This window comes from Harpia harpyja, chromosome 3 (assembly GCF_026419915.1).
Source record: "Harpia harpyja isolate bHarHar1 chromosome 3, bHarHar1 primary haplotype, whole genome shotgun sequence".
Classification (NCBI taxonomy): domain Eukaryota; kingdom Metazoa; phylum Chordata; class Aves; order Accipitriformes; family Accipitridae; genus Harpia; species Harpia harpyja.
In genome coordinates this window covers 44,934,338-44,946,940 of record NC_068942.1, presented here as the reverse complement: position 1 = coordinate 44,946,940, position 12,603 = coordinate 44,934,338, and the positions used below count along the sequence as shown (strand labels likewise).

The 12,603-nt window shown below is 43.4% G+C and overlaps 1 protein-coding gene across 5 annotated transcripts in view; it reads right to left on the bottom strand.

Annotated features, from left to right (window-relative positions):
- Window positions 1-6,771: 6,771 nt before the first annotated feature.
- The window catches only part of ACTN1 (actinin alpha 1), a 93,128-nt gene continuing 87,296 nt past the window's right edge, over window positions 6,772-12,603 (bottom strand). For 2 of the 5 annotated variants that reach the window (XM_052782373.1, XM_052782372.1), the window contains exons 19-21: window positions 11,749-11,814; window positions 9,509-9,667; window positions 6,772-7,664 (exon numbers count right to left, since the gene is read on the bottom strand). In XM_052782373.1, coding sequence (XP_052638333.1) covers window positions 7,506-7,664; window positions 9,509-9,667; window positions 11,749-11,814 — 384 coding nt within the window. In that variant the 3' untranslated portion in view covers window positions 6,772-7,505. Of the gene's footprint in view, window positions 7,665-9,508; window positions 9,668-11,748; window positions 11,815-12,356; window positions 12,438-12,603 lie in introns of all 5 variants that reach the window. The other 3 variants (XM_052782371.1, XM_052782370.1, XM_052782374.1) reach the window with 2 other exon arrangements.

The window sequence follows — 12,603 nt, the reverse complement described above, 5'->3', positions numbered from 1 at the left end:
TCCAGCAACGCTCTGCCTAATGCAGCCCAGGATGCTGTTGGCTTTTGCTGCGACTGATGTGAACTCTTTTTGGTAAGAAAATGGAGTAACGCTACAGCTTAACAAAGCTAACTGTGGTTAAAAAAGAAAAAGTGGGTAGCTGTAGCTGGGGCAAGTACGTCTCACAACTTTGAATACAACGTTCAGTTGTAAGGCTATTTTACTTCTTTATTTGATAAGACTGTCTAGGACACTCAAAATGGCAGCTCTGTGACTCTTTCTATGCAAATTCTGTGTAGGTAGTAGAGCTGGACTATTACAGGAGTAGCACCAGAGCCTCTGTGTGCCTGTGTGCTTGAATTGCTGCGTAAGAAGCTCAGAAGCAGAAAAAAGCTCCTTAGGTGGCAGTCTTGGAATGGTATGGGAGTAATAGGGATTTGAGTTACTGGCAATAATGAAGATAAGTCATGCCGGAAGCCCAATTAAAGCTTTTTCGGTTTTATCCTGCATCTCTGCAGTCTCTGGGGTCGTGTCAGTGGGGAATGCAGCTGTGCGTCTGGAACACAGCTCTGGCCGCTCTGCTGGTGCCTGAGCCAGGCTGGAGTCCCGCTTTCCCTTTCTTGGTTGTGGACACTCTGCATGGGTGGTAAAATGCATGAAATACATCATTAGAAGAATCTGCAGCATTGCCTCTAGTGTGTGGGTAGCATCTCTGGAAGCTATCATGTGCAAAATCAACTTTTGTAATAAAGCTGTGTTTTAGTTTCCTCGTTATTTTGGTTGCATGAAAAGATTGGTCTCTCAGAACACCAACACCATCTGAAAGCCCACTGGGAACTATTAGTGTCCTGACTGCACACCTACAAATGTAAACAAATACTCAGCTGGAATCAGGGTACTTAAAAAACACAATCTGTTTATTGCTGGGGTAAATGAACTGCTTTCTTGCTTCCCTGAAGAAGACATTTTATTTTCTCTGTGGCAGAAAGCAGGATGCTGTGGTTCAGTACCACAGATTAGAGATTATGCCCTATTCAAGTAAGAAGTAGCAAGAGAGAAATGGTTTGTTAAAGTGATCGTGGTGATATTTGAGTGTGCTTAATAATAAAGAAGGTATAAAATGCTTTCTCAGCTCTGCAGTTTAAAGTAGTGCTTGGTTTTAGGCAAATCTGTACAACGAAAGCCACAGGGTTCATACAAAAAGCCACAACAGCAATTAAGGAACTGGGGGGAATGGTCTGGGAAAAGGTTTGAAATAGTTGCAGGGTGACTGCAGCACTTAGACAGGAAGGCGACGGAGCTGGACTCAGTTCTCCACTCCGCCACGGACCTCCCCGAGGACCACAGGAAAATCGCTTCTGGCTGGAGACAGTAACCACTCAGTTGCCTTCGCTGCAGCACCTAACAGGTGCCAGCCGCCCAGAAGGAATCCAAGACCTAGAGCTAGGTCTTGCACAGGACACAGAGGAAGGTAGACATCTGGGGACCAAAAATGCCTGCATGTTAGCAAGCAAGTGAGGAGCTGCTAGGAAGAAGTGGTGAGGGATGTAGGTCTTAACATCCTGCCCCTGCTCAGTACAAATGTGCCTGCCTGCAGCTGGGAAACCAGAACCTTGCTCAGCTCGGGATCCACAGCTTAGAGTTGTCTTTAAGTGCCAACATCTGTTTCTAGCGAGGACTAACTAGGACTTGTTTTTCTCTTTAGCTGCCGAAAGACGCGTTGAGACCAACAGCTACGTTTCGTAAAATGGCCTATTGTTTAAAATACCCATCACTCTGGAGGCTTGAGTCCACTGACTTCCTCAGGCTGAAGATCCAGGCTCCCACCCACCACAGAGTGCCCTAACCACGGTGTGAGCCCGTGGTGGTGGAGGAGGGAGGCTCCTCGCATTCAAGCTGTGCCACTATGGAGCAGAAAACTGAGGGAGAGCAAGTTTGAGGGCAGAGCTAGTGGTTGTGCTGCTGGAAGAGGCGGCCTAGGGCCTGTTTCCCACCCTGAGGCTTTGTTCTGTATTTTATCCTTTGACTGTTTAACAGAAAATACCTAAAAAATGCCTCTGTCAGGGACTGAAATGCAGCATTCCTTCTGCAAACTGATTGCCTAAACCACGAGGATATGGGTTCATGCTTTCTCTCCAATTGCTTGGGTGCTTATTCTTTATTTCAGAGGCAGACGAAGTGAGGCTGGGGGGATGCTCCCTGGCCCAGACTATTAGTTTTCCCACTGGTTGGGGTGTAGTGCTGGGAGGTGGGGATCCCCTGAGGAAGGATGAAGCGTTGAACTTGTATTACTCTCCTTCTGTGAAGTTATTTTAGACAGTTGGGCTCTTATGGAGCAAATGGGTGGCAAATCCACCCAGAGGCTTTGCAAAGAAAGCAGCCAGTCTTGCTGGTTTGTACTGCTCTTTGTACACGCAGTGAGGTTTGCAGTCCCTGGTGACGCGGGGTGTTTGCGAGGGGAATGCTCGGGCATTCTGATGATGGGGACCGTCACAGGGCACCAGGTGTCCAGTTGTTTCAATGGCCTGTTCCAGGCCTGCCCCGAAGCAGAAACATAGGCATGCAGAGAAGGCTTAGGTGCAACAGGGAAAAGCCTAGTCAGCAATACCTCCAGATTTGGGCAGCAGCTGAGCAGAGAGTGTTTGGATTGCAATTGTAAATATAGGCTTTGCATTTCTACCTTCTAGTGACATCTAGCTCTTTTTCCCCATATGCCTTCTTCATCTGCACAGTGGGAATAACACTAGGTGTTTGCCACAGCAGTAGTGAGAGATTATGCTTTTCCAAACAGTATGAGGATCGGGGTCACTTAAGTATTATGATAGCTAGAGGTCCTTCTTGGTATTTTGCTCAAATGCTTGCTAGGTCACCAGGATGTGAACTACTGACTAATAGTAAGAAGGTGTAAACAAACCTGCTGAGAAGAGATAAGACAGTGGTGGGATGTAGTGCAGTTTCTACCAACATATTTTCATGCATCTATGTCCCAGAAATCAAAGCAGAGAACAAAAATGGGAAACTATTTCCTGACTGTTGTGTGGTATCCAAAGACAGAGGAGGAATCCATTTTAATATATTGGTGAGATATATAGTCTATAGTGGCTGTAAGTCCTCAGACTATATAGAAGATTAATTTTCTTCTTGCATTTTCAGTGGGTTTAAATTGCTGAGATGTACATCTACCTAAAATAGCCTTATAGAGCATCCTTCCCTGTACAAGATCTGATCATCCAACTTTATCCTTCGCAAAGGGTGAGTTCTCTACTGACTGCAGCACTGAACTAATTTTCTTGGTGCATGCTGGGGAATGTTCTGATTACCTGTTTGTCTCAGGATATGCCCTAGACTTTGTTAATCTAGGTTTATTATGCTAAGACTTTTCCAGCAGCTTAGAGCTAATGCAATGGATTTTAAGGGTTTACACAGTAGCAATTCTTTCAGTAGCCAGAGTCACCTCGGCAGTTTGATTAATTCAACAAGATTAAGCTTTCTGAGCACTTGGCTGCCAGAGGGGTGGAAAAAAAATCTGTCCTACCCCAGCATCTGTAGTGCAAGTAATGTCATACAAATAATCTTCTTGTTATGGTCTGAAAATCATACCTGCATTCTTGTTTCCTAACAAAGTCATTTTAGTTTGAGCCGTTCCTTTTCCCAGCCATTACAAACAGTCACCCTCTCCTTTTCCCAGCCATTACAAACACACCTCTGTCCGTTACTTCCCTGATAAAACCAGTCAGTCTAATTCAGCTGGATGGATCCTCTGCGGATGTATTAATACTTCTTTGAAACCGAGTTCATTCAAGGTTGCAGACCAGTTTCCTTTCATTGTCTCCTGAGACTCCTGGCTCTGCTCCTGCACTCCAAACCCAGATGCTGGCAGCACTAAAGAAATGCAACAGTCACAAGATAGATTTGAGAGGCTTTTGAAAATGTGGTTGACGTTCTGGCAGGCAAGACAGACCCATGTTGTCTGAGCACTGATGTGTTTTTTGCCCCTGTACTGTCAGACAGTCATGCCGGGGCAGGTACTGAGATCTCAGTAGCCAAAGACCTCAACAGCCATGAAAGGAAAATGGTTAATTTCTTGGGAAAGCATTATTTCAATTTCCGTGCCTGAAAATAGTGAGTACGGCAGACTGGTGAAAACAGTTTACCCCTGAATGGGAGATGTGAGCTTGAAGAGGATTGTCCGCTTCTTCTGTTCTTGGCGGGGGAAGGGGCAGTCACTGAGCTGCAAACAGCTGTTTCCAGAGATGCATTTCATCAAGGCTGATGTCAGGACTTGGCTAAAGAACAGCACGTTAGCTGCAAAACCGTGAGCCTCATACAAAAAGCTGTTTTCAAACTTCAGCTAACTACTAACTGCCAGAGACTGTTAGGCCACGCAATTGCAAGATACGTCTTGTGCTGCATGAGGAAGGTGAATGTGTTGCAGCACCCTAGTGCTCCTCCTCGGGTGGGGTGGGAATGGGGAGGCTTTATCTACAGCCTAGAGGGAAAGACCCAGTCACGTCAGCGCTAGGACAGTTTATCAAAGGCCATGTCACCTAAGCAGAAGAAATACCAGCACCTGTGCCTAAAATTTTAGGCACACCTATTGCCAATATTCTGAACTCGTATTCAACTACTCAGAAGCACAGGCGAGGCCTTTCTGGTGCTGTTAACACCTCAACTTCTCCAAAGGATGCAGTGCTGTGGTGCCGATGGACCAATGTTAGCAAGGCTGGAGCCCACACACTGCCACCAATTTGTGGTGCAAGCAGGGATCAGCCACCTGTTTTCTGTCTCATAAAACCAGGAATACTTACACCCAGCTGGGGTTTTGTGTGAAACCTGGTCACAGAGTGCAACACTGCCACAGGTCAGTAAAAGGTTTTTGTAAAGACTTCTGGAATCTCCAAGCATGGACTTGCAGTGTGCTGTCATCAGGATCATTCAAGATAACTTGGCTCCATTCTCAGTGGTAGCAGACCTGGGTCCAATTATGGCCCAAGGTGCACCTATGCTCTTCTTCCAGCCCTATTTCAAAATAACATGGGTCTTTTATCCAGACAGTGGTCATTTAATACCCCAACAGATATTCTCCCCACCCCCTGGTATTACAGTTTAAATTAAAAAAAAGAAGAAAAAAAGCATGCATTAAAAAAAGATGAAAAAAATGTATCATTACATCTTCTGGGAGTAGGTACAGCCCACAGAGAACCTCAATTTGTTTGACAGTGCAAATGTCCTTTTCCAGGTGCAGCAAACCAAGGACAGGGCAGCTACTGTGCAAGAGGAAAGAGGAGGGTTATCAAAGGAAGGGCAATGAGTACTCTGAGGCAAACTTCAATATAGATTATCTGCTCATGCCTGTAGTCATCCTCTCTGCTGTTTTAGTTTTCAAACAGGTAACATGTACATTAAAACACGGCAATGGAATTGGCACTCCATATCTTTGAAGAGGACAGTCCCACTTGTAGCGACATAGTAGTGATGTAGCTGAAAATGGGCCCATAGAGGAGCCTGCAAGTGGATTAAATACTGATGCGGCTGCAAGTCCTACATTACTGACAATTCGTATCGACCCCTCCAGGCTTCTCAGTATCACGGGTTACAATACAGGAAACAGCTTCAGCTCAACTCCAGCACTCAATAACAAGGCAATTACAGGTAAGTTACGTGAACTGTCTCTGCTTCAACCTTTGAAGACAAACTGTGGCGAGTACAGTCTGGCCTTGTCTATGTATGAAGCTAAATGGCGCTCACTCGCATGCCCTCACATTATCCAGCCTACAGGTGAATGCAGATCTTGGTGTCTCCTGGAAGAAACGTGGTAGGAGACATTAGCATCCCCTCTCCCAAATACAGTATGCAGATACTGTCAGGTTGGGATACATCACAACACACTGCTGTGATTTTTATTGTGTCCTACTCAAGGTCAGGAATAAACCAGAAAGGTGTGCTAAGCCCCAACCCAGCAGGTACAATGCTTTCCTCAGGACTTAGTTCTGCTCTGGAGAACAGAGGGCAATGCTACCCAGAGCTGCAGGAGCTCCTTGTGAATCTGTGCATGAATTCTCCACTCCTGCAGTCATTACTTCAAAATAAAAACTGCCTTCAGGACTAGAGACAGCAGTATGTGGTTATACCTAAAAAACACTCACTTGAAACATGTCATGAAGCAGTAGTAATGCAGTTTTTTGCTCCTAACTCCACGTTTCCTAAAAAAGTTGTGGGAAGGCAGGAAATGCACCTGTCATATGAGATGGCTGAGAAGGGATTAGCTGCTTCCCTTTCCTGATTTTCAGGCATGTGCCTGTGTGTGTGTATACCTTATGACTTATTAAAGGTCCCGAAGGAGTTGTTCTGAAGGCTGGTTTCTTTCGAATGACCAGTACAATGATCATCTTGAGGGCTCTGGAAGAATTTATAATGTCAGAAGATGTGATATCAAGAGCAATGAGATATTCAATGTTGAGGATGAAACAGTGGAGGAATTTTTCATAGATGGTTCAAGATATGGTGGTTGTTTGTTCGCACAGGTCTAGTAACAAGAATATTGTTCCTAGACATGTGGGTGTATCAGGGATGGTTAAAAATTGTATAAGACATAAATTTAAAGTAGTAAGAAAGCTGTGAAAATTCCGACGTCATTCAACAAGAATGAAAAGCTTAAGGGGGAAAAGAATTTTACCTTTGAAGTATTGTAATTTCCATTTAAAAAACATTAATTTTGGATGCTCTTTGTCGTTTGTGGTTTCAACTAAATAGGATTAAACAATTTTACTATACAAATGAATAAAGTCTAGATTTGTTATCACAAGAAATTTTTAATATGGTTTGTGACAAGCAATATCAAAGTTATCAACTCTCAAGCTTCATGTTCTGAAACCAGACAACTCTCAGCAACAAAAAAAGTTGTGCACTGATAAACATAGGAGGCATATTGTATTTTTTAATTAAATATGAAAACATGAGCTGTGTACATTATTTTTTCCCTAGAAAACACAGCAATTTCAAAAGTTTATCATAAAATATTTTCATGAAATGAGTGAACCAGCAAACACATGCACTTGTGTGCCTTCCCCCCTCCCAAGATAAACGTGATAAAAGAGACATACGCAAATGTAAAAGTTAACAGAACAAGTGGTGTTTTGTTGTTGTTTGGTTCTTTTTGGAAAGGATGGAATGTAACATTGTGCTCGACTTTCTATGTCACAACAAAAAATATTTGGTGCAATATTTTAACATTTTCTTTTAAGTTTCAATCTGGTGGAGAAAAATACCTTTTTCTATAATAAAATATGTCTGTTCTTTTTAAAACTTAACTTTTTTGCACAAAATAATTTTGTAAACTGTCATTTCAAGGGCAAGGTAGGCGGTGCCATGTCAATGTCCTCCCCCCCACTTAAAAATGTGATCTGTTATCTGAAGCAAAACAGGGAAACACAAAAAAGAGCGGAGCAGAGGCTGCTTTGCAAAGAGAAAGAAGGGCGTGTCGGACGGGGGAGAGGGGAGGGAGCGTGTGGTGGGACAGAAAAAAGTTAAAGGTCACTTTCGCCGTAGAGTGCCGTGGAGAAGGACATGTAGTCCAGGGCACCGGGTACAGCATCACGGCCATTGTAGGGTGCCATTCTAGCAATGCAATATTCAGCCTGATCAGGAGGCAGTTCCCGCCGTAATTCATCCACAGTGATGTAGTTCTGCAATGAGGACAAACAATAAGGTGATCGTTACTTTCAGAAAAGTGACCTTCCTCAGAGGGACAACCACCCCCTGTCCCCCCAGGGCAGCAGACAACAGTCAGGGACAGGACCCCAACAACTCGACTAGTACCGTACACCCACACAGGGAGCTCTCTGTGCATACACCTTGGGAGGAAATGCAGTCACTCCCTACCGTTTGGACAAGAAAATGGTTTTAACAACAGAGAGGAAGACTGTTTTTGTGGGACAGATGCTGGCACACCTAAAGAAAAGACCTGGAGGTAAGTAAGGTAAGTTGTAAGACTGTGCCTTCCCATTGACAGTGGAGGTCCTGCTGAAAGCAAATGCAAGGAAGCAGAAATTTCATTTGGATCCTGTCCCTCACTGGCAGGAGGTAACAGCTGCTTGTGCTGCTTGAGAGTTGCTGTTCCCTCTCTTCAGAGCAAGGAAAGGAGCCATCCCCACTAGCTCTGGCTGCTGGCACCAATGCAGGCAGCAGACAAGCAAACAGTTTGTATTGCTTCCACAGTTCCCCCAACAATCCTTGCCTTTCACAGCAGACATTTTTAATAAGCAAGCAAAACTTATGTAAATTCAGCTTCTGGAGACTCACTGAGCTGAGCTGAGGTAGCCTGGCTTCTCTCCATGCAGTAGGTAACAGTAGCTGCCTGTTTGCTAACCACTATGTTGTCTTTAGCTAACTGACTCACGGGCATTTGCAGTCTGTCTGAACAATGGTTCAGGTTTCACACCATCTCTCCCTCTCCCTCCTGTGACTTTCAATTCCTCCTCGGCCTTTCAGTGTAATGATTGGAGTGAGTAAAGAGGTATTTTTCTTCATAATGAAATGCTGTCTGATTCATGTTATAGTCACTAGAGCATATTGAACACTGACAAGTATATTTAACGTACTGCACAGAGTAAACGAGTTAATAAGTAATACTGTATCCAAAAGTACCTATTCATTCAATGATTAGCTTATCTGAATAACGTGGAATTTTCAGGCCTTGAAAGACAATAGGACCGGCTTTAGTCAGGTAGATGCCTAAAGGACAGGTATCATGGGTTTCTACATCACAGATTATGAAAAGATTATTAGTGAAACATGGAAACCAGTACTGGATTTAAGAGTAACTCATTACAATCAGAGAAATGGTATCCCACATTTCAAGTGAGATGAATAAAATCATTAGCAAATATAGATACATTAATATTACACGTACATATTATTTGTTCAATTACATAAAAGATTAGTGGGGATTGTTATATGAGAAAAATAAGATTACTTTTTTTGTTATCAGCTGGTTCCACTGATGATGCAAATTTAGAAAATGAATACTTTTAGTATCATCCTGGGAGTTTTCCTACTTTAGACCAACTTCTGTGATTAAAAGATGCTCCTCTTGCAGCTACAGCATATCCTCAATGAAAATCTATTGATTGTATAACAACTGATAGTGACACACGTATGTCTGAGAAAGGTCATCTCAAGTTTACAGCTGTCAGTAATTAATAGTTTTTCAAGACTAATCAAGAACCATCTGTTGAATTTGCTCATACATTTTAAAATAACAAATTGCAACCAAGCTCTTAATTAAATTTTTAAAGCAAGAGTGGGCAGCAAAGTTCTGACTGACAGCTGAACAGGACTTTCAAATGCGTTGGCAGGCTGCTCATTAACCCACACTTTAGCCTTGGACTCCTCCAGCACCGCACAATGTTCATGTGAAAACACCCTCCACGCTGGAGAGTGCTTCCCTTGACACGTTCTCTCAGAGACAAAAGAGAAAAAGGAAAGCAGGAGCAATGCAGATGCAGGAAAAGAAGATGTGGAGCCTGACCTTATCTCCAGCCAGGATCTTGAAGGAAGCCATAACCTGGTCAGCAGTATCTGTATCTGCTGTTTCCCGGGACATGAAGTCGATGAAGGCCTGGAATGTCACTACACCCAAACGGTTAGGGTCGACGATGCTCATGATGCGGGCAAACTCTGCCTCTCCCTGGAGAACAAGAAAGTCATGTAAGCCTGGACATTTGAGCAGCAGTACTATGATAGTGGGGAGAAACTGTTCAGCAGCAGATCTCACAGCTAGAAAAACAAAGCCAAATAGAAACCACTTCTGATTTTTTTATCAGGATATTCTTTTTTAGCTTGCTATTTTGTACAAATGCTTCCCACTCATTTGTCCTTCAGAATAAAATATTCTCAGCTGTGGCCCTATGATACCATCCAGCTCCATCTACCTCTAGGACAATGCTCTTATCAGGGAACATATCACCCAGACTTCAGGGGAAGATGCAAATTTCTCTGTAAAACATGTCGTGCTAGATGTCTCTAGCAATATTTGAAGATCTGCATTCCTCAATTCCTTTTATTTTCATTTACTAGAAAAGAACTTTTACAGTTCTCTTCAGCTGCCAGAACAGAAACCACCAGAAGAAACACCTCTGGGGTCTTTAATAGTATCTGGTTCATCTTAACTAGACAGGCTTAGGAAAGAAGGACTTGCGTATCTGGGGTGGCCCAGGGAAGTGGCCTTTACAGGAAAGATCCTACAGAAGCCAAAACCTTGTAGTGTAGTTTTCTGCCTTTTTTTTTTTTTTTTGGGCATATAAACAGAAGATAATCTATTCTCATCTCTGGGACCCCTTCCTCCTCAGGTAAGAAGGAGGGGAGAGCAGAGCTGCATCTTTTCTTGGGAACAGGCTCTTTAACACATCTAGAACAGTATACCTTCAAGAGTAATTAAGGTATCTAATCAAATGTTACTGTGGCTTGGCACGCTACATTAAAGAGTCTGTATTTATACTGGGCTGATGAGTAAAATGATTAAACACTGCTTTGCCTGACATCAGGAGCAAAGATACTGAGAGTACAGTGTCCTGGTTTCAGCTGGGATAGAGTTAACTGTCTTCCTAGTAGCTGGTACAGTGCTATGTTTTGAGTTCAGTATGCGAAGAATGTTGATAACACTGATGTCTTCAGTTGTTGCTCAGTAGTGTTTAGACTAAAGTCAAGGATTTTTCAGCTTCTCATGCCCAGCCAGCGAGAAAGCTGGAGGGGCACAAGAAGTTGGCACAGGACACAGCCAGGGCACCTGACCCAAACTGGCCAACGGGGTATTCCATACCATGTGACGTCCCATCCAGTATAGGAACGGGGAAGTGGGGGCAGGGATTCGCCGCTCGGGGACTGGCTGGGTGTCGGTCGGCGGGTGGTGAGCAATTGCACTGCGCATCATTTGTACATTCCAATCCTTTCATTATTGCTGTTGTCATCTTATTAGTGTTATCATTATCATTATTAGTTTCTTCTTTTCTGTTCTATTAAACCGTTCTTATCTCAACCCACGGGTTTTGCTTCTTTTCCTGATCTTCTCCCCCATCCCACTGGGTGGGGGGGGGAGTGAGTGAGCGGCTGCGTGGTGTTTAGTTGCTGGCTGGGGTTAAACCACGACATACAGCTGGATATTTTTGCACTACGCTCTTCTCCTGTCCTTTCATGAGCAACTGTCTTCGGTGAAGCCCTTCCTATTAGTTATCGCACCTCTCAAGGTGCCACATGTTACTGTTCTGAATATGCCAGTACTCTGGTGAGGGAAGAGCTACAGAGAGGATGACTGGAACTTGAACTTACTTACATGTACAAGAAGAGAGATGTGAAATAAATGGTAAGAATGAGAGGAGCAGCGTTTGAGTGTATTCAGAAATCAGGTCATGTATACTTCCAGATGAGTTCAAATGATACTTAGGGCTGGGGAGGTTGTCTGTGCTGTGCAGAGTGTAGGTACCAATACAAGGAAGTTTATTGTTTCTTCCACTTGTAGCTACACAGTTTGATAAATATAATTCTTATTTGAAATACACAGGAATTAGACAATGATTTCCATTTTTTTACCTTCAGCTACTGCTGCGAGACAAAAATTATACATATACAACTAATACTAGATTTAACATCCGTTGCTGATAGTTCTGGAAAATAAGGCTGTATTTACCTTGATTCACTACACATTCTTCCTTTATTTTTGAAGGTACCTACAAGAATCACTTTGAACAGGAGTGACAGAGGGCTCTACATTACCATATTGTAACCCATGGAGATAAGGCAGGCTCGGAAATCTTCACAATCCATCATACCAGTCTTCTTCTACAGGGAATGACGCAAAGATGGAAAAAGCCAAGAGAGAAAAAGGAGACCAGTCCAGGGAGAAATGAACCCACAAGAGACATTACAAAGAATGAGTTTCACAGGGGAGGAGACAGAAGGAGGGATTTACAATGAAAAACAATAGAGGAAAGGTAGTTTGTGAAACCACGAAGAAGCAAAGGTGGTTTTGGACATGGAATAGTTTACACACAAGGAAGATATCGATGATGAAAAAAAGGAATGAAGATATCAAGCAAGACAGATTGAGGGATGGAGAAGAAAAGGAGTGTTAAGTGACACAGAAGTAAATGGAATAGTTTGAAGACATAAAAGGAATTCTCCCAAGACAAACAATTAGGGAATTAAGAAGGAATAGATACCAAAGTACATTTAGAGGAAGTAGTACAGAAAAGTGATGTATATATAGTCAAACACAAGAACAGCAATGACAGATGGATTAAGACAAACAAGAAAAGAAAGGAAAAAACTGTTATTTTTTCACAGTTTAACATCTGGCTGTGTTCACCACTAGCATCCAGTACCTGTGCATCGTTTCCAATATCGTAACCCAAGCTGATGAGACAGGCTTTGAATTCCTCAGGGCCAAGTGTGCCGGAGTGGTCCTGGTTATGCGGTGTGCCAGGCAGCAGGACATGCAGTGCCAGTGGGGTGACGGTGTGGGGCAGAAGGAAGGGAGACACAGAGGAGTTCAAAGGGAGGTGGAAGGACAACAAACAGGTGCACCATGCAGTGGGTGAGGAGAGAGGGAAAGGAAGAATGACATGCAGA